This window comes from Sceloporus occidentalis, unplaced genomic scaffold (assembly GCF_023333645.1).
Source record: "Sceloporus occidentalis isolate IW3139 unplaced genomic scaffold, rSceOcc1.0.p SCAF_5, whole genome shotgun sequence".
Lineage (NCBI taxonomy): Eukaryota > Metazoa > Chordata > Lepidosauria > Squamata > Phrynosomatidae > Sceloporus > Sceloporus occidentalis.
The window spans coordinates 145,645,981-145,666,609 of NW_028316985.1; the positions used below are offsets into that span (position 1 = coordinate 145,645,981).

General features: G+C 40.2%; 1 protein-coding gene across 8 annotated transcripts in view; it reads left to right on the plus strand.

The window, feature by feature from the left end:
* Positions 1-20,629, plus strand: part of INPP4B (inositol polyphosphate-4-phosphatase type II B) — a 339,484-nt gene that overhangs the window by 143,465 nt on the left and 175,390 nt on the right. For 7 of the 8 annotated variants that reach the window (XM_089525748.1, XM_089525750.1, XM_089525752.1 and 4 more), the window contains 2 exons: positions 10,466-10,584; positions 19,103-19,219. In XM_089525748.1, the coding sequence (XP_089381874.1) occupies positions 10,466-10,584; positions 19,103-19,219 (236 nt within the window). Of the gene's footprint in view, positions 1-10,465; positions 10,585-19,102; positions 19,220-20,629 lie in introns of those variants that run through there. The other variant, XM_089525754.1, reaches the window with a different exon arrangement.

Below are 20,629 nucleotides of genomic sequence, written 5' to 3' on the forward strand. Positions count from 1 at the left end.
TCAGGCCTTGGTGGCTCAGGCTGATGGCCTCTTGATTGAGTCCAACCATTTAGTGTGTGGTCTTCTTCTCTTTCTACTGCCCTTTACCTTTACCTTTTACTAGCATTCTTGTCTTTTCTGATTATTCATGTCTTCTCATGATGTGGCCAAAGTATGAAGCCTCAATTTAGTCATCCTGGCTTCTGGGGGTGTTCAGGGATTTGTTCTAGAACACATTTGTTTGTCTTCTTGGCCACCCAAAGTATCCTCAGCAACCCAAATAAGTCATAAATGACTTGAGGGCACACAACTAGAAGAGAGCCCAATTTTTGGCAAATTTCAGGTTAACAGTAACTGGGAAATGCAGATGAGCAGAGTGCACCCTGGATGCATCAGCATGACTTCAAATTCACAGAGGCTGAGAGCGAGCATGAAGATGAAGATGAGTTTCTTTCTATGTAATTGGTTTTCCTCAGCATAATCAGGTACATGCATGCTGACCTGTTTTCACCATGCCATTTTCTCTTGTGCTGAATCAGCATTTGGGAAGGAGATAGGCAAGAGTAACAAAAGCATAGCATATAGTCCCCATAACAGAGTTGGATGCTTTAAGGAGATGTGCATAGTGACCAGAATGCAAATGTCCTATTGTGCTAGACCATTTCCCTCTGTCCTTTTCTCATCATATCCGTAATATTCTGTTTATTTCTGACAGATCCTTTTGCTTTTCTGATGAATAATTCTAGCTTGAACTAGTTAGAGAAACTCTGGTGAAGAAATAGGTCAGTCTTTAATAAGATAGCAACCGAGGAAGCTATTTTTTTTTTTAAATCCTGAAGAATAAAATACCATTTCTAGTTTGTTTTACTTGCATTTTTTGAACTAAAAACACATTTTAAGGGATTTATTTTTAGTAGCTATAGTTAAACTGTTCAGTGAAGAGCATGTGGATATCTGAGCTTGAAAAGCTATTTAACAGCTGAAAGGGCCCTGCTGGCATTTAACTGTTCTTAAGAGGCAAGGTTTTATCACACTTGTTCTGGAGTGATGCACCAGATAATGGGATTGTATTTGGACAAAAAGTTCAAACTGGATTTCTGACTAAAGTAGAGAAAGTGATGGTACAGCCAACAAAGGAGAAGGGACTGAGTATTTTGAGTAGTAGCCTGGAGAGGAACTGAGTATTTTGAGCAGTAGCCTGGAAAGGTTCGGTATTTAAATTCTTTATTATGCATTAAATTATTTAAGCACAGGTTATTTTCTAAGCATTCAAGCTTGTTCTGGTATGTCTGGTGTTTGATGTATTTTGCATATTTTTCATAAGGTGTCCTAAATTGGATTTTGGCTAAGCTTGACAACAAGTTCCATTGGGTGAACATATCACCCTGCTGATTTGCACTATAGTTGGATTTTATTTAATTTTTTGGGTTGTGTATTTAGTGTATTAAAAGGGTTCTGTAATTCAAATTTCGAATACATCCTTGACTTCAGCAAGAAATTCTAGTGAGGAAAGTATTTTCACAACTGAGTGAAAATAGATTTAATAATAATAATGATAATAATAATGACCCTCAATTTATTATGCACTGCATACAGTTTAAAATCTAAAATGGGCTAGCAAGAGTTCTCCTAAAGCAAGGATCAGCTGGCTTCTAGCTCAGACAATGGCTGTTGACATCTTAGTCCAGCCAGTTTGGGTATTGTTGCCCCATCTCCCCCTGCAGTTAGCCTCTCAGAAAGGTTGATGACAAAGTTAAGAGCATAGAGGCATGAAATGGTAATGGGCCTCTTAGCCAAGCCAGTGTAGATGATGCCTTTGGGTTGGCCATCACTAGCATCATTTTGAATTGGTTACTCCACCTCTACCCCTGGCCCTAATCCCACACACCTTTGCACACACATACACACATATTCTCTCTGTTAGTAGCATGCCATTTTAAAATTGCTCGATTTTGTTTTGTTTTGTTTTCTGCACCCACCTGCACCATGTCAATAAAATGCTTGGGATATGTTACTCTTCTCTTTCAACCCTTTCTGTTGAAGTCCATCATGGATCTGCTATGGGCCCTCTCTTTTTCTTTTACTACAAAATGCCTTGGAGTGATCTTGTCAAATCCCCTGGCAATTGGGGCCAGCTGTTTGCATGCTTGCTCATGCAACTGACTTTTTCTTCAGTCTTGTTTTTGAGATGCCTCTGATATTTCTGCTTGGATGCTTTATTGCTGTTATCTTGGACTCAATATACTGAACGAAATGTCTCTTCTTTTCTCCAAACTTTGCTTTCTTCACAAACTCTCTTTTTCCATCATACATTCTGTTGAATAGACACATAGCCTGTGAGTATACTTTGTTTTTTATTCCTCTCTCTTTTTTGTTTCTCATATTCACTTCCTCCTCAGTCATATTTTTCTTTCTTTCTTTAGAACTTTTTGGAAACATGGCCCTTATCTGGTATATATGGCCAAGTCTTCTATTGGACATAGACTACTAGTCTTTTCCCCTCTGGTCCTACATTGTCCCATCTTGGCTACCTTCCATCTTTCCACTATGCATCTGCCAAAATCATTCTTCTGTCCTCAATTAAATTGCCTAACACTCTTCCTTAAATCTGTGTTCAGCTGGCTTCCTCCCTGTTCCAAAAATCGAATGCAAGTTTATTGTCCTTGCCTCAGAAACCACCCCACCACACACACACATACATACATAATGGACTTTCTCTCCTAATCTCTCCACTCCGGTATCCAGATTCATGTCTCTGTGACCTTCACAACCACAATGAACTGACAGAAAATCATCATCTCCCTCAGAAAAGAATCCAGACTTACTTGCTTGCTGCCCTGTATGATTGGAACTAAGTCTATGTTCTTACTTATCTATCTTCCTTCAAATCTTTCTTTTAAAAACTTACTGTCTCTTTAAATCCTTCAGCTCAGCCTTCTAGATGACAAATAACCAAGCCTAAGGATATGTTGTGTAAGCAATCTCATATTCTCTTTCCAGCCATCCATGTCTGTCTTTTCTTTGTTGTTTTCCATGTGTCAAATGTTAGATTTAGATTTTAGATTGTAACGTCTTTAGGACAGGGACCCTCATTTGCATTTAGATAGCTAATTTGTATCCTACTTTTTCATAAGGGTTCCAAAAGAAAGTAGTTTACGACATTAGAAAAATATAACAACTTGCATTAACAACAATTTTTCCAATAACTCCTCCCACCACCATTCCCTCAAACCCTACGAAAATACTGTTCTTAGTGACCCCATGCTTCTTTCTCTACTTCTGTGGATCTGTGAAACATGCATGGAAACAGAATTATAATTACGATTCTCTCAGTTGTGCATTGGCACCCTTTCTACTGTTTGTACTTTTGGTAACATTTGACACTTTCAACTGTGTAAACCATGCTGTATTCTTCCTTTCATTAACTAATGGTGGTCTCCAAGGTGATAGAGCTTTCTGCACAGTTTGGCACCATGTTTGCATTTCTCAAAGAGAAACAATTTCACTGTTACTTATATGAATTTTAAAATTTATTTTATTACATGTGCTTTTAGCCAATTGCTCATAAGATAAAGCTGAGTAAAAAGAAGATAAATGGTCTGGGCAGTTAATTTAGTATTGGCTTTACTTAACATTTGGGTTCCTTTCCACTTGAATCAAGTTGTTCACAGGATTTAGCTTTCATTCCTAAAAAAAATAAACCTGTTTTATATTGTTCAATACAATCTATTGTTTTTATATAACACATTTTGACAGAGGAAGTTGAACCTATATAGTTCTCTCTCAGTGAGATCTAATAGATCTTTCGAGAGTCCAAATGCAACTAAAAGAGAAAGGAGCCTGATTGCAAACTATCATTATAAAAAAATGTAAATGGATGGTAAATTTCCTGGACTTTGAAAATCCCCCAGTTGTCACATGGTCAGAGGGAGGAGGGACCAGCCAGAAAGAGATGCCCCTCCATACCATCTTAACCAAGAACAGAAACAGAAAAATGCAGGCCTATGATTAACATTTTCATTTTTTCCCTCCTGTTTGATTTGCAACACCTTGCCTGATGAATAAGCAAGTGAAGCTTCAAAATCCTGCAACATGTATATTGTGCATTTTGGTTGGCCAATAAAGGTATCACTGTTTGGTGGATTTTTGATTGGATTTGTTGAATGGCCAACACTGCTACTCCTGAATGTATTATAAAATTGAATCACTCTTGTATCATGCAGTGATAACACAGTTTAGCTTGCTCAGATTGAATGTGCTGTACACAGGACATCCCTTCAAGTTGACACAGAAGTTACAACTGGAGGAGGATATGGCAACTAGAACACTATTGGGAACATATTGTAGAAGCCACATAACCATGGTTTTAAAGGCACTACACTGGTTTCCAGTCCAGGTTCAAATTGCTAAGTGATGTTTAAAGCCCAAATATTAAGACCTACACAGGGATTACTTTTGCATCACCATTGGTACATTGTGTGGAGATGGGCATTTTGGCTCTCTTGACATAAGAAAATTTCCCTTTATTTTCCCTATATTTCCCCAGGTAACAGTGGTACTGGCCTTATTTAAGTGTCCAGTTAAGATATAGTTATTATTCAGCCTTTGGGGCTCTTTGAGTTGAGTTCTAGTTGCCATGGCAGGATTCTAACTTAAGTACAGTGTGCCCGTGTTATACGTGGGCACGCTTTACACGGCTTTCAGCATATGCTGAAAGCCACGTGGGGAGGAAGGGCCGGCATGTCCCATAGGGATGAATGGGGTGCACATGCGTGCCGCCGTGTCACCACATGCATGAGCCCCATTCATTTAAATGGGCTTGAGAGTAGGCGTTTTTTGTTTTATGTGGGGGAGTCCGGAACGGATCCCCCATGTAAACAAAGGGTGCACTGTATTGCTGAGTTGATATGGGTATTTGCTGGGTTCTTATGATTTTACATTAAATAGTTTTTCAACAACAACAATACACTGTCACACTGGATTCAGGGCAGTGTATGCGGCTGCTATCATAATCAATCCAGAGCCAGTCTGGAGCATAATGATCCAGAATGGTTCCATATTAAATAGCCAGTGTACATAAGCCCACAGTCTATTTAAACTTAGTAGTTACACAGGTATAATAAAAATTGTAGGCCAAATTGGATGCTTTTTACATTTTGCATAGTCTGTCAGCCTTTTGAGTTTTCTAATAGGGCAGTAACACACATAACTACTCAGAAATAAACCAGCTGAATTCAGCAGCACTGACCTCAGGGTATGTTTGTAAAGAATTGCTCCCTTAAACAGTAGTTTTTGAACACTATCAGTATGTTAAAGTAATAGATATATTGGCATGAAGAAACAAGTCTCATTGTAACTAGAATGCTGGCAAAGTTTTCCTGAGCTGGATTTTGAAATAAATGTTACAGTTCCACAAAAGCAAATGAAAACAGAGGCTTAGATTCTACATGGTTCTGGTGGAACCTAGATCTCTCTACCAGCATAATATGCTGATGACCCCCAGCAATATCTCTCCTTGACATTGCCTTTTACAGGGACTAAAAAAAAGCTAAGCATTATGAGAGCTGTGAATAGACAAGGAGAGAGCACAACCCAGCATTTTCTTGCACCTAATGAGGAACTTTGTTGTAGGACATTTCATTTCTTTGTACCAGTTTGGAAGAAACTCCTCCTGTAGCATCTTCTGAAAAGTCACTCCTGACCATGATGGGAACTTCATAAAAGGCGCAGTCAGGCACAGGAGTAGAGCAGGGAATGTTGGAAGAACAATGTCAGAAAATGGTGACTTTTCTTCCCATTACTGCAAAAGTGAGTGATCCTCTTGAGCACAAGGAGAAGTATTTTTGACTTGAACACACTGCTGTTTGAATCCAAGCTAAATAAGCTGTTGATGATTTAGCAGCATAGTACATTTTGTTTGTATTCCAGAAAATACATTTCTTAAGAAGGCCGCAGCTGATAGTGGGATCAAAATTGACCTTGTCTGCCTATATAGAAGTAAAATGTTTTAAGCCTGGTCACTATGCTGCTGTGAACAAATAAATGTTATTTGACCTTTAAAGAGACTGAAACAGAACACGACATTCCATACAGGTTGCCCAGTTTAGAAACATTTTTTTAGTGTGACATTCAGGGCTTACATAGGCCATTGATTTTGTGGAATATGATTAGTATTTTGACAGCTTTTATCTGCCTTAGGAAGAGGTTTTTTCCCCCTCTCTGACATTCTATGTCAATTAATGAGATGGCAACTTTCAGCTGTCTTCATTACCTTCCAAGCAGCGAGGAAATGACTGAAACAGCAAAGGAATGAAAATGCCACAATACTGGGAATTTAAATAAAATTGCAGTTGAATTGTCTTAGAAACCTGACTTTGTATTTGTGTTACATAACACCCACTGCTGCTTTTCAACTTTTGTTGTTGTTCTTCTGAGTTCTGGGTTTTTGTTGGGCTCGGGTTGGGTGAGTACGTCAGCCATGATTCATGGACGATTGCTTAATTTTTTTTAAGTGTGTGGATTCATGTTTATTGAAGGCTTGGAGACAATTTTCTTTATGAAAGGAGTGGGACTCATGCATCCTGTGGGTTGTATGCTCACATGCATGCATACACATGCACATGCACAAAAGCCATTTCTCTTTTTCTAGGCCCTTCATAGGCCCTTCATAGGCCCTCCAGGCCCCCCATTGTTTCAAAAAGGGATGGAAAACAGAATTGCACAGGGATCCAGGTCACAAAATGCTTCTATAAACTGAATTTCCTATCTTGTTTTGGTCAATAAATAGAGAAGCACTTCTTGGCCATGGAAACCCACTGAGTGACCCCAGGGAAGGCACACACTCTTGACTTCTGAGGCAGGGAAAGGCAAACCACCTCTTAATAAATATTGCCAAGAAAACCCTGTTATAGCATCACCATAAGTCAGAAATGACTTGAAGTCACACAACAACTATTTTCTGAAAACAGGAAGTGACCCTTCTGTCTTCCAGTTTTGTCAGGGTTTACTAGTAAAGTCCCCAGACCCTTGCCCCAGGGACATGTCACATTTTTTTAAAATTTCTGAAATGTTTCCAGACCTATTTTATACTAGTATATTGGTATGAGTGTGGAGGGGTAAGATTATAAGCAACAAGGAGTACTGAGTATCTTCATCATTCTTTCTTTTGCTTTTCATTTGGGAACCGTCTGTCTGAACGTGCTTGCAATATTGCAGACAAGTGGTGAGATCACAGCTGGAAATGGTTCCAGGCAAGACCTGCTGCAAATGTACAAGTTCTCCACTTGTTTGGGATGTGATAGAGCATTTAAACAAGCAGTCCATGTGGCAGGGTCTTTTCACATCAGCTCAGCTATGCATCTGAATCACTCCTCAGTTTAGACAATCAGTTAGCTTCACTTCACTTATTGTATAGCTTCCTAGAATTCAAACAGTTCCAATTTGTGCAATTTTCTGACTTGGCAGCTTACACTGAATAATAATGATATATGCAGGATTTCCATTTTTCTCCTGGAGAGCTATTAGCAGTCTCTCTTTCCAAAGTACCGTGCACTTAACGAAACTAGGAATGGTTATAAGCTGGTCAGATATGCCTCAATACAAAAGTAACTCTAGGTCCAAAGTTATCATGTGCAGTTGCCCCTCTGTATACACGGATTCAACCATCCCTGCCTTGAACATATAAAAATAAATACCATTCCAAATGGAATGGAATTGATTTTGCCATTTTATATAAGAGACACAATTTTACTACACCTGTATATAATGGGACTTAAACATGAATGGATTTTGGTATCCGCAGGTGTTCCTGGAGCCAAACCCCTGCAAATACCAAGGGCTCATTGTACAATGAGGAACTTACTCTGTTATGATTACTTTTTGGTTTTGCTTTTTGGCAGCCCATCACAACACAAAGTTGACCATTTGTTTCATGGAGGAAAGAAATATATAGTGTGCTCGCTTTATACGCGGACGTGTTTTACGCGGCTGCCAGCATGCGCTGGAATGTGCTCCTGTGATCCCGTGGCATGCGCCACGTGCGCCACCACCGCGGGCACGAGCCCCATTCGTTTGAATGGGGCTTGAGCATCCATGTTTTTTCTCTTACGCGGGGGGGGGGGGGGTCCGGAACGGATCCCCTGAATAAGAGATAGGCGGACTGTACAGTATAGTTTCCAAATGCTTCCTTCCGAGAGCACTATTATAATTCAGACAACACACACAAATATTGTCTGATATATGGTCAACAACAAAAAAAATCATTGTGTGTGTGTGTGTGTGTGTGTGTGTTAATGTTACATGCTGCATCGATTTCTCTTGAAAAGGATTGTCATCAATTCATCAAACTGTATTCATCCAAAACTATGGAGTTAATTTCTTGTCAAGTTATCCTTGGTTCTACAGAACTTTGGATCTTATCATACATACACTAAGTGGTAACTCAGCAGCAAGGAATACTGCCCACATGCTTAAATCATGTCAAGATGCGTTTTTCCCCCTGCTTCATCATTAGAATTAAAATGATACACAGGCACTTTGCATGGTTGTTTGTTTTGGGCCTTGATGCATTTTTTTGCCTTTTGAAAGGATGCAAGGCTGAGTTAACTCTGGAGCCCTGCCTGGGGTTGTACTCACAACCTTGTGCCTGTGAATGGCTGCAGTCCCAGCATTTAACTACTGCACCACCAGGGCTCCTTTGTATGTGTTATAATGCAGATGCTGAGTTCATTGTTTGGAAAAGTGGCTTCATGACTCTTCCCCTTTGAAATTTCTTGCCATTTCCCTTGCCCTTGAAAACCATGAACTGCTGTTGCCTCCACCAGAGGTGCTTCTTTTCTGTTTTGCATGATCCTTTTTTAGTGCTTCTTAAGTTATCTTGTGTGGGTGTTCCCACCAGTAGGTCAGAAACTGGCATCATATTTATGCCCATTAGCTATAAATATATCTGTGTTGGAAAATCACTGCAGACTGGTGGCCAGTGACTTGCAGATAACAATTTTGAATAGCACTGTTTTAGAACTTTTATTTCATTGAGCACATATTATACCAGTTGGATAAGCTCCTGGTTTGTTTTTTAGAGTCAGAGGAGTTAAGTTGGTCAGTTTCACATCCACCTTAAGCCAAAACTCTAGGGTTGGGGGTGGGGGGAGACTGAATTATTGAAAATTGAAAATCCTCTCTAAAATCTAGCAACATTGTTTATGCTGTGGCTACCATTGATATTCACATTGTCATTCATACTGTTTGGTCCTTCTGATCTCTTAACAATAATTGATTTTCATTAGTGGTGGGGTTTTCATGCTGCAACTGCAAAGCTGCAGTTAGCCATATAAAATGTTTCAGTGTATTTATTACACAGGGGAAGAGGTCACCTTTAAAACAACAACAACTCCTCTTTAAAACAGGGATAGACAACTGTGATAAGCCTGAGAGCCAATTTTCTGCCCTTTAGCTGGGTCCTTCAGCTAAAAATGGGGGATAAGAAACATGTGGTGAGAAGTCTATTTCTGATTTGGAGAAAAGGGTATTTCTTGATGTTAATGCAGCTTTATGGGTGAAGTTGCAACTAGTTTAAAAGGTAAATGGCTACTCCTGGAGCTTTCCAGGAAGGTCAATTCATCCTGTTACAAGGGGCAGAAATATGGCAGCTCAGCCAGTTTCAGAGGATTGAGAGCCACAAACACACCTGTGGCAGTCACATGTGGCTACACTTCAGCCACACATGCTTTAAAAGATTTGACATAATGAGACCCAGGGGTTCCACTATTGATGTTACTTCAACAAAATATACATGGAGCCTGGTCAAAAATGGAATTAAAACTGCACTATTCTTTCATACCTGGGGGGGGGGGGTTGTTGTCAAGACCCTTTCACTTGCCTGTTTTTAAAATGGAGTCTAAGTTGTGATTAGTCCTATCAAGAAATTTTATAATGCCATACTAAAGCATATAAATCAACATAGCCAGTGGCAGCATTTCATTTGATTTCCCCAAACAATTAAATGCCATACAGTTTGTTAAATAAAATGACTTAAACTGGGGAGCCTGAGAATAATCTCATGGCAAATTATTTGAAGGGTATGATAGCTTATCCTCCAAAGTACTTGGTTATTGGGATTAAGATACTATCAGATGGACATGTGTGTGTACGTGTGTTCTAAAAGTGTGTGAGTGAGGGAGCCTGCATGCATGTGCATATCTATCTTTACTCATATTCATACACAAGAGCTGAAGAAGTCTCAAGGGAAGCCTTGCAGGAACTACATAAATGGTGAGTAGAAAAGAAAACTCAATTTAGCTTGCAAACATGTGACTGTCTATTTCTCTAAGGTACTTCCAAGGAAATTCCTCTGTTAAATCAGCCAAAGACTCAAACATTTAAATCAGAAATAGAGCTCAGTCTGCCTTGTCACATAGCAATGTGTTGGCTGTGATTTGTTTTTACAGAGATCCCCTTCTTTCTCCTCCCTTTCCTGTGTCATTTCCAGGATGTAAAGATCTGGTGGCTCCTACGCGTGACCGAAAATTGAATACTTTTGTGCAGATCACAGTGGTGCATCCAGGGGAGCAGAATTCAACCAGATATGCAAGCACAGAAATTGTGGAGGTGAGCTCTTTTCTTTGTTCCACCACCATTAGTCACCCAAACATTTCTTCTTGTTTTTTTTAAATATTATTATTTTTAAAAGAGGCTAGTATAAACAAGGCAAGAAATCATTGGCTTTTAGCCAGTGCAAACAGCTGCAGTGCTGCTGCCTGTGAAAGTTTGGCTTTTGCAGAAAAAGATATGTTATTTGGCTTTCGATATTTCAAAGTAGTAGTCCTTTGGGAAACTATTGGTTCTCATTTGATTTAAAACAAATAAGTAAAAATTATCAAAGGAGTTTAAAATATGGGAGTTTAGTGGAGAAAAAGTAAATACAGAAATATGTATTCAGTTATCTGTGACATAGAAAATGCATGCTACATTTTATACTGACAATATTTATAGGCATAACTAATTACTGCAAATGTTGCATGCTGTGACTTTGCCTACTGCCTTCTTGCTCTATCTGTTCATCAGAATGTTAGTTTGAGAAATAAAAAAGTGGTTATGCATCCCAGCCCTCTTCTCCTCGGCTTTCGCTCCCCATGAAAGGGCTCCATGGACAGTGCGCCGCCCTCCACAGCCCTTTTGCCGGCCTCTGATGGCCCCAGAAGGGACGTTCAGGGGCTGGCAAACACTGGGGGAGGAGCCAGAGGCTCCCTCCATCTGAAAGAGGGTGGAAGCCCCGCACCCAGCACCCATCTTGAGATTAGAAGTTCCGCCCCCGGCACACGACCTGAAAAGGGTTCGCCATCACTGCCCTATGCTAAAGGCATCCAAACTTAGATTGAAAAACTCAGTTGGCCCTCACTTTATGTGGGGAATCTGTTCCAGACCTGACAACCCCCCCCCATGTAAAGCAAAAAGTGCATAAGCTGAAAGCCGCCTATAATGAGACCGCTTATGGTGTGGGCTCACTGTACATAGCTATCAGCAATATGTCAGACAAAATAGCCTGCTCATAATTTTGGACAAAATGAGAATAGATGGGAATCCTAGATTTGGAAGAGACTTCCAGGGCCATCAAGGCCAACACTTTGCCATGTAGTAATACACGTCAAAGCACCCCCAACAGATGGCCATCCAGCCTCTGTTTAAACATCCCCGAAGAAGGAGACTCTTAACACACTCCAGGGCAGTGATTTCCAACAGCTGTTACTGTCAGGAAGTTCTTCTTAATTTTGAGGTGGAATCTCTTTTCTTGTAGTTTCCATCCATTGCTGTAGATCTATTCTTTGGAGCTGTAGAAAGCAAATTCCATCTTCAGTATGACATCCTTTCAAATATTTAAACAGAGCTATCATATCACCTCTTAACCATCTCTTCTCCAGCTCCCTAAGTTACTCTTCAAATGCCTGGCTTCCAGAATTTTCACAATTTTGGTCACCCTCTTTTGGACACGCTCCAGCTTGTCAACATCCTTTTTGAATTGTGGTACCCAGAACTGGACACATATTCCAGATCAGGCCTGACCAAAGCAGAACAGGATTGTACTATTACTCTCCTCAATCTGCATGGATCTGCATCTGAGGAAGTAGGTTCAAGTCTATGAAAGTGCATGCTCCCAGCTTCTTTTTTTCAGTCTCAAAGGTGCTACAAGATCCCTTTGCATACTGATTTTCCAGACCAACATGGCTATGTCTGAATTTTTTCCTTCAGTGTAGACAATATACTTCTATTGATGCAACCTAGAATTCCATTGACTGTTTTAGCTTCCACATCACACTGTTGAGCTTGTGGTCTACTAGCACTACTAGATCCCTTTCACATGCACTGTTCTCAAACCAGGTGTCCCCCGTCCTATACCTGTGCATTTCACTTTTTCTGCCTAAGTGTAGTACCTTACATTTCTCCCTGTTGAAATTCATTTTGTTAGTTTTGGCCCAGCTTTCTAATCTATTAAGGTCATTTTGAATTTTGATCCTGTCCTCTGAGGTATTAGCTACCCTTCCTAATTTGGTGTCATCTGCAAATGTGATAAGGATGCCCCTTATTCCTTCATCCAAGTCATTGATAAACATGTTGAATAGTACTGTACCTAGAACAGAGCTCTGTGACATCCCACTTTCAGTTCTAATTCCAGGATAAAGGATAAAGCCATTGGTAAGCACCTTTTGGGTTCAGTTGGTCAACCAGTTACAAATCTGCCTAACAGCTGCATTGTCTTGCCCACATTTTATTAGCTTGTTTGCAACAATATTGTGGGGACCTTGTCAAAGCCCTTATTGAAATGAAGATATGCTACATCCACAGCATTCCCTTCATCTATCAAGCTGGTAGTTCATATATATGAGAGCAGATTAGTCTGGCATGACTTGTTTTTGAGAAACCCATGTTGACTTTTACTTTGTCAAAGGGGAATACCATTATTATAATTATTATTCTTTAGAAGGAAATGTCAGAATCATTCCTTTCTAAATAATAATAATAATAATAATAATAATAATAATGGTATTCCCCTTTGATAGGGTTGTCAAGTTGTGTCCAACTGTAGGGGGTGGTGCTCAGCTCTGTTACTAAGCCAAAGAGCCAATGTTGTCAAAGACTACTCTGTGGGTCATGTGGCCAGCATGATGCTGCACAGAACGCTGTTTACCTTCCCACCGAAGTGGTATCTATTTATCTACTTGCATTCGCATTCTTTCAAACTGTTAGGTTGGCATAAGCTGGGACTAGTGTTGGGAGCTCACCCCATCATGCAGCCTCGAACTGCCAACCTACCAATCTTTCAATCAACAAAATCAGTGTCTTAACCATTTGAGCCACCATATCCCTTAACAACACCAACATCATCAACAACAATAATACCTTTTATTTCTTTCCTGCCTCTCCTGAAAACTCGACACAGGATGCAACACATTAAAACACAATTAAAAATGCATACACCCACAGTTAAAATACAATACTATAAAATCATTAAAATGCACTCATAAAAGTTCATATATAGATTAAAAAGTCATGATTTAAATTTGAATAGATAAGCCTGCCTGAAGAGATATGCCTTTAATGCTGTTTTATATGCAGTCAGTATCTTCAGCTGTCATATCTCTTCTGGCAGGTTATTCCATAGTCTGGGGACAACAGATGAACAAGTTCTCTGGGAAATTGTTGCCTAGTCCTGGCCGATTAGAGTAAACATTTCCCAGAGGATCTGCGCATACAGAGCAGATTGTACAGGTGAAGGCAATCCTGTAGTTAACCTGGCCCCAAACCATATAGACTTTAAAGGTAATAACCAACACTTTATACTCTGCCTGGAAACTAAAAGGAAGCCAGTGGGTTGATTTTAAGATTTAAGGATACCATGGTCAATGGTACTGAATCCTGCTGAGAGGTCCAAGAACACCAACAGGCATACATTCCCCCTGTCAATGGTCATCCACTAAGGTGACCATAGCAGTCTCAATTCTGTATCCTGATATGAAGCCAGTTTGAAATAGGTCAAAGAAATGTGTGTCAGCCAAGACCTCCTGGAGTTGGAAGGCAATTGCCTTCTTTATCACTTTGCCCAAAAAAAGAAGATGTAATTATTAAGGTCCAGAGGATCCAGAGAAGGCTTTTTCAACACTGGTCTAACCACTGCCTCTTTTAAATAGGATGGAAAGTTCCCCTCCCTGAGAGATGCATTAATGATATTTTGTATTTGAAGCCTAATTGCATTTCCTCCTTGGGTGATCAGTGAAGAGGGACAGGGATCGAGAAAGCAAGCTGTCTTCCTTATTAGCCCTAGCAGCTTGTCTACATCAACAGTACTCACCAACTGAAACTGATCCAGTGTAATCCCGCTCACAGAGTCACTGGATACCTCATTGTTGACTTCCACTCCAATGATTGCATTTAAGTCACTCTTATGAGAGAGATTTTATCTGAAAAATCGTTATTAAAAGTGTCACAGAGAGCTACTGAAGGTTCTAAGATTAGGTTCGGGGGGGGGGGTTGCCTAAGTTAGACCTCTCACCACCCTAAATCGCTCAGCTAGACATGAATTTGCAGATGCAATACATGCAGAAAAGAAAGCTTTCTTTTCTGCATTTATTGCCACTTTATTGGAATGAAGATGTTCTCTATATCATGACTTGTCACACAGAAGTTGAATTTTCCACCATCTGTGATCTAGTTGCTGTCCTTCCCATTTCAGTTCCCTGAAAATCTCTGTATACCAAGGTGCTTGTTTGCAAATGACTCAGAGAGGACATTTGAGGGTGACTGTGTCAATAGCCCTGGTTAGATGTTGGTTCCATTTATCAACCAAAGCTTCAACAAGGTTGTTGGTGATGCTGGCTGTATATCCCTCCAAGGCCTCTTCAATCTCAAGGGATCCTTTAGGCTTTGAGAACACACCATTTTAATAGGTCCTGTAGCTGTAGCTGTGAGCCTAGTCCTGACCCAAAAATGATCTGTCTATGGCAACATTGAGGTATTAGTCACCTCTGCCCATTTGTATATTATGAGCTGAAAACCACATCAAGAGTGTGACCTGCAGAATGTGTAGGTCCTGAAACCAACTGGAATAAGTCCATGTTTGTCATGGATACATGAATTCCCAAGCTGCACCTGACAAGCTAGTCTCTAATTGGTATGTTGGAAGTTGCCCAGAAGCAAAAATCTGGGGGACTCCAACAACATCTCTAAGGCCAGTTCAGTGAATTCAGCCAATGAGTCTGATACTAACAGAATTCCAAGTCTATCCCTGGTTTCAGACTCAGGTATACATACTCAATGTAGCTCTGCTCCCTGATAGGTACTGTCCGGGAAAGCTGCCAATGGACAGCTGATAAGAGTGTGCCAGGCAAAGGTAAACAAAAGCAAGGCTTTATAGCAGCAAAGAAACAATTCCAAAATGGAAATACCAGTCCCGTGTCCGATGGAGCAAAACCAAAAGCCAGTCCAGGGTTCCAGAGGGCAGTTCCACAAATCCAGTCCAGGGTGAAGAGTGCCAGAGAATAGGTCAATGAGTCTGGTCCAAGGTCAAGAAGTCTAGGTCTATCCGAGGTCTAGGAAGTAAGGAGTCCAGCAACAAAGTCCGAGGGAGTCAGTGAGAGCAGCTTTCACCAAAGGAATGCAGATAATCTCTGACAAAGAGGCTTGCTGTCTGTCAGGTGTTTATATTAGACCAGCTCCTTATCACAGCTGCTGAGCATTTCTCAGCTAACCTTCGGGAACACCAAAGGCATGCCCTTTCAGTCCTTCTTTGGCTGAGCCAACTCTCCAGGAACTGGGAGAGCAGAGCTAGGACCTGGTAGGGCAGAGCTGGGCCCTGGCTCAGCCTCAGGTTCCCCCTCCACCTGAGGGGCCAAGGCCTCCTCATTGTCCTCCGAATCCTCCTTATGACTGGCCATGACAGGTTGAAGTGGTCTTTGTAGACCACAGCTACCACCACCACCCCACCCACTTTCCCTCACTTGCTCTCTAACACATTACCCATTTGGGGGAGCCTGTGCCCATGTTGAACCACTGTCAGCTCCCAGCTAGGTCTCTGTAAAGTATGCCAGATCAGCCCTCTCCTCCTTGAGGAGGTCATAGATGATATGTCCTTTATTTCTAACTGACCTGGCATTACGTAAGGGCAAGTTGAGGTTTTGTGGGTAGCCTGGCTTACTCTCCAAGTTCCTGTGCTGGCATGGTGACTGGAAGATGAAATAGATTTTAAACATCTCTGTCTCTCCTTCCTCCATAAGAGCAAGTGACTCTGCCATCACCATATCTACCTCTGCCCTGTATAGCTCATACTGCCATCCCAGTTTTTTATTCTGTGGGCTATTTCAGTTAGAGGTGGACCAATTTGTGCTTTCTACATGTTCAGGCAGAGTACCTGGCCCCTGCTCTTGCTCCAGCCCCAGAGTGGCTCCCCCAAAGGGGCAGCCCCCTTTGGTGTCACCCCTTCAGTGCTAACCCCACTGGTGGTGGGCCTGCTACCTAAACAGTCCCTTTTATTCCCTGACAGGCAGAGGAGCAGCTGCTGGCTCAGTGCTCATTACCTGTCAGCACTTACTGTATGTTTAATGATCTGCTCTAGAATCTTTCCTGGTATTGGTGTCAAGCTGAGATTGTTTTGGATCTCTCACCCCCCTTTTGAAGATGAGGACAAGATTTGCCCTCTTCCAGTCTCCCAGGACTTCTCCCGTTCTCCAGGAATTCTCAGAGATTATTGACAAGTGGCTCTGTTATTATATTTGCCAGTTCTTTTAATACTCTTGGATTTCTCCCAGCAATATCCCTGTTGCTTCCCTTCCCTTTAATTTTTAATCTAGATTCTCTCCTCCTGGTTTCTAGGAGTTAAGTCCTGGAACTTTTCACAGATATAAACACATTTGGCATATAATGCTACTCCTTCTCCCTTCCTGTTTGGCTTGTTTCTCTTAAAAATGTTATACCCCTCTATTATTGCATTCCATTCCTGAGACTCAACCCACCAGATTTCAGTGATATCTATTGTATTATATTTGGTTTGCTGTGTTTGGAGTTCAAGTTCATCTTGATTATTTCCCATGCTCTGTGCATTAGTGTACTGTAGAGACATCTAACACCATTATCTCCAGCCCTTGATGAACTTTGCCCTCCAGAATACTGTTTCCCTCTCCACATAACTGGGTTAAAGCCCTCCCTATCAAATTTTTGAAAAAGCTTGCAACCCCAATCTCAGTTTTAAGTTTCCCCTGTTTTAATTCCCCCCCAATAGACCTGATAGAACATGTATGAATGTAGCTGTTCCCCAGAAGTCCACAAAACTGCATGGCCTCCTGGGTAAGAGGCACTGGGGGTGCCAAGATGGAGGATTCTCCACTGTGGCATGCTGGCACCTACAAGGTCCAAGTGGGGGCTCCAGGTGACTCTGGGACTTAGGTTAGCATCAGCAAAATTGCAGCATTTAATGCTGGTCTATAAAACTATAAAGATATATGGTGTAATCTATAAAGCTATATGGTAAAAGTACTCTATATAATGATTAAACCGAATCTAGTGAAACCTAGTATCCAAAGGAGTTACATGTACTAATTGTTCTGTGGGAAAGCTGAACTGTTAACCTAAGGGGGAAAATTACATCTGGAGATACCAACAAATCAATTTTCCCATACATTGTAACATATTTTTTTTTCTGTCTTTCATTTTGAATTCCGCAGGAGAGCATCTATACTCCATTTTATCCTCATAACTTCTCTGAGGTTTCTTAGTCCACAATTAAGATACAGAAAAGGAATTTGAAATGTGGTCCTGCTGATAGTAGTCCAACTCTGCCTTAAAGTGTAGCCTGCTAACTTAGAGATTTTGCACTTGAAGTCTGTCTAGAATTTATTTATTTAATGAATACCTCACCTTTTTTCCAGTCAAGGAACTCAAAGCAGCTTATAAAAATTTAAAACAAAGTCCTGTTAAAATCTTATTTTGCAAAATTAAACAAAATTAGATAGTTCTATTTAACAGGCACACAGCTAAAAGAGTTTAAATTAGATTTAAAACATTAAAAGATAGAAGCACAGTGTACCACATTTCAAACACCTTTTTGCCTCATAATTTAAGCACCAAAGTCTTGTCTAAATAAAGAGATCTTTGTCTGCTGGCAGAAACAGAGTAGAGAAGAGGCCAACTGAACCTTTCATGGAAGGAAACACATTCTGCCCTGTAATACTCTTGTCCCAGACCATATGTGGTTTCTTGCAGTTACTCAGTGGTGAAGCAACAGCATTCAACACATGTGTGCCTTTTCCTTTACTATTCTATATCACATGTCCCAGAGGAGAGAAGCTATGTTATGATATAAGACATCAGGAACCTATCGGAAAACTTAAAATCGTGTGTCCATCATAATATAAACATATGTGTGCATTTTAGCCATGAATCATTTATTGGCTAAATTTGTATTTCTTTCCTGTTATCTTAAATAGATCAAATATTGTTCAAATATCTGAAGGTCAAGGTTCAAGTTGTTTTTGTGCTCATGTGTCCACTTTTCCTCAGGACCCAAACTTGTGGTTTTAAATTATTCAGGTTTTCCTGTTAAAAGTTTTGCTAGTAGAAAATAGTTTTCCTGTCTGCTATTATACTAATTGAACATGAGTTCTGCAGTTGGAAGAAGATATGAAAATGGAAGAAGGGAACTTAAAGACTGTGGTCGACAGTTCCCATGCAGCTATTTCTGCCTCTGCCTAGTGCTTCCCGTGTTTTTAGACCCTTTCCTTGAATTATGACATGCGACTAGTTAAGAAAGTACATGCAAATTTATGTGGCTTCAATTATAAATGAATGACTGAATTGCTGTTCTTAATTAGAGGAACACTGCTATATATGACGACACAATCGCTTGGAGCAGTTAGTGGTCATGAACTCAACTTCTGCACTCAGAAACATTTCTCTGTCGTTTGAGAGTTATTGCATTTTGTGTTTCTGATTCTGGCAATTGGCAATCCAGAACAGTCTTTCCTGTGTCAGAAATACTGCCTTTGGAAATCCCATAGCTATTGTGCAGTTGACCATAATTGAAAGCAGCATGGTACACAGCTGCTACCTTGCTAAATCTGAGTTATGTGCTTGTGCTATGCAGGGAACAAGAGACCCACTGTTTTTGACTGGTGTGACGTTCCCACCGGATTACCCCATCTATGAGGAGACTAAAATAAAACTAACAGTCTATGATGTCAAGGATAAATCTCAAGACACGGTAAGTTCCTTACTTTTGCTAAACTAAGATTAATCTTTTCTTTGATTTCTTTTTATTCTTGCCATCCTTTTGCTTCTTATGTGTTCTAAGTTTTGTCTCTTCTCCTGGTATTATGGAACTTTGATTTTAATTGTGCAAGAAAAGAAAAGGTTGGAATTGTGTGTGGAGCTTTTTTGTCAATGATACCTTGGCAATATATGGAATAGAATGAGTTAAGTAGCCAAGAGACAAAATCACTTTTCTAGAAATCTGCTATTTATCATAGAATTCTATTTGTGTAAGAACTGGACAATACTGAAGCCTAATGCCTGAGTTCTGATAGAGAGAAGGGATAATAAAATTGTAATACTGTATAATCATTCCCATATGGAAGCTCACATTGTTGGAGCCTGTCTGTCAGTAGCTTTAAAATCTGTATATGTTACAAGTGGTGAAAAGTATTTTGTTATGAACTATTTACCAACATATATCCAAAAATAATCTTACATTTTGTTTATTAATTTTAATTCCTAGGGTCCCCCCCCCCTTCCCAAGGTTTGAAGGGGCTAAAAATATGTAATTTAAATAATATTTTGGGTAGTTTTATTTTCTGCTTGGCTAATAACTAAACACATTTTTTTTAAAAAAATGAGCAAGGAACTAATACAAATTATATCAGTTAGAGGGAATTTCACCCTTTATGCTTTTGAGAAGCTACTATTATGCAGAAGCAGCTTTTCTTTTGTTTCTTTGATAGACCAGAAGGTTTTTTGTTTGAATTTCTGGATTTTACTATATTTTATCTAATATTCTACAACTACTAGATTTTAAAGCTAATTAAGGTCAGTTCTGTTAATTTTTTTTTTTATTGGGAAGAATGTCTGGTTTCTCCCACCCCACTGTCCCAAATTACTATTTATTTACATTTAGCATGCATTGGCTTTAGTGCCAGTACTTTAAATCACTATAACTAAGGATTTGATTTACAGAAGTACAACTGTTTTTATGCAGCTAATATGCTTTAAAGGAATGATTACAAGATTAATATATTTTTAAATACATTTTAAAAAAATGCTCCAAAGAACAGATGTGAAAACTGGATTGCTTTACAAGAAAGGTTGAGAAAATGTTGTCTGCAAGGCCGTTTTTGTGCCCCTTGGGTTCATCAAAATTCATCTGCTTTTTTGGCCAAACAACAACCCCAAATTACCCCCTAATGTTGGGTGTGTGTGTGAGAGACAGATAACATTTGTCTTGAGGTCTTCTTTCCAACAGGGCCTAGAAGTGAGAGAGGTGTAAAGGTGCACTCCAGGACCTTCTTGGGGGGCACTGGGGTGTAAATAGGCTTGCCATATCCCGCCTGGGGGCGGGACTTTCCCGGTTTGGGGCGGGGCCACACGGTCCCGCCCCGGTTTGGCCCCTCCCCCGGGA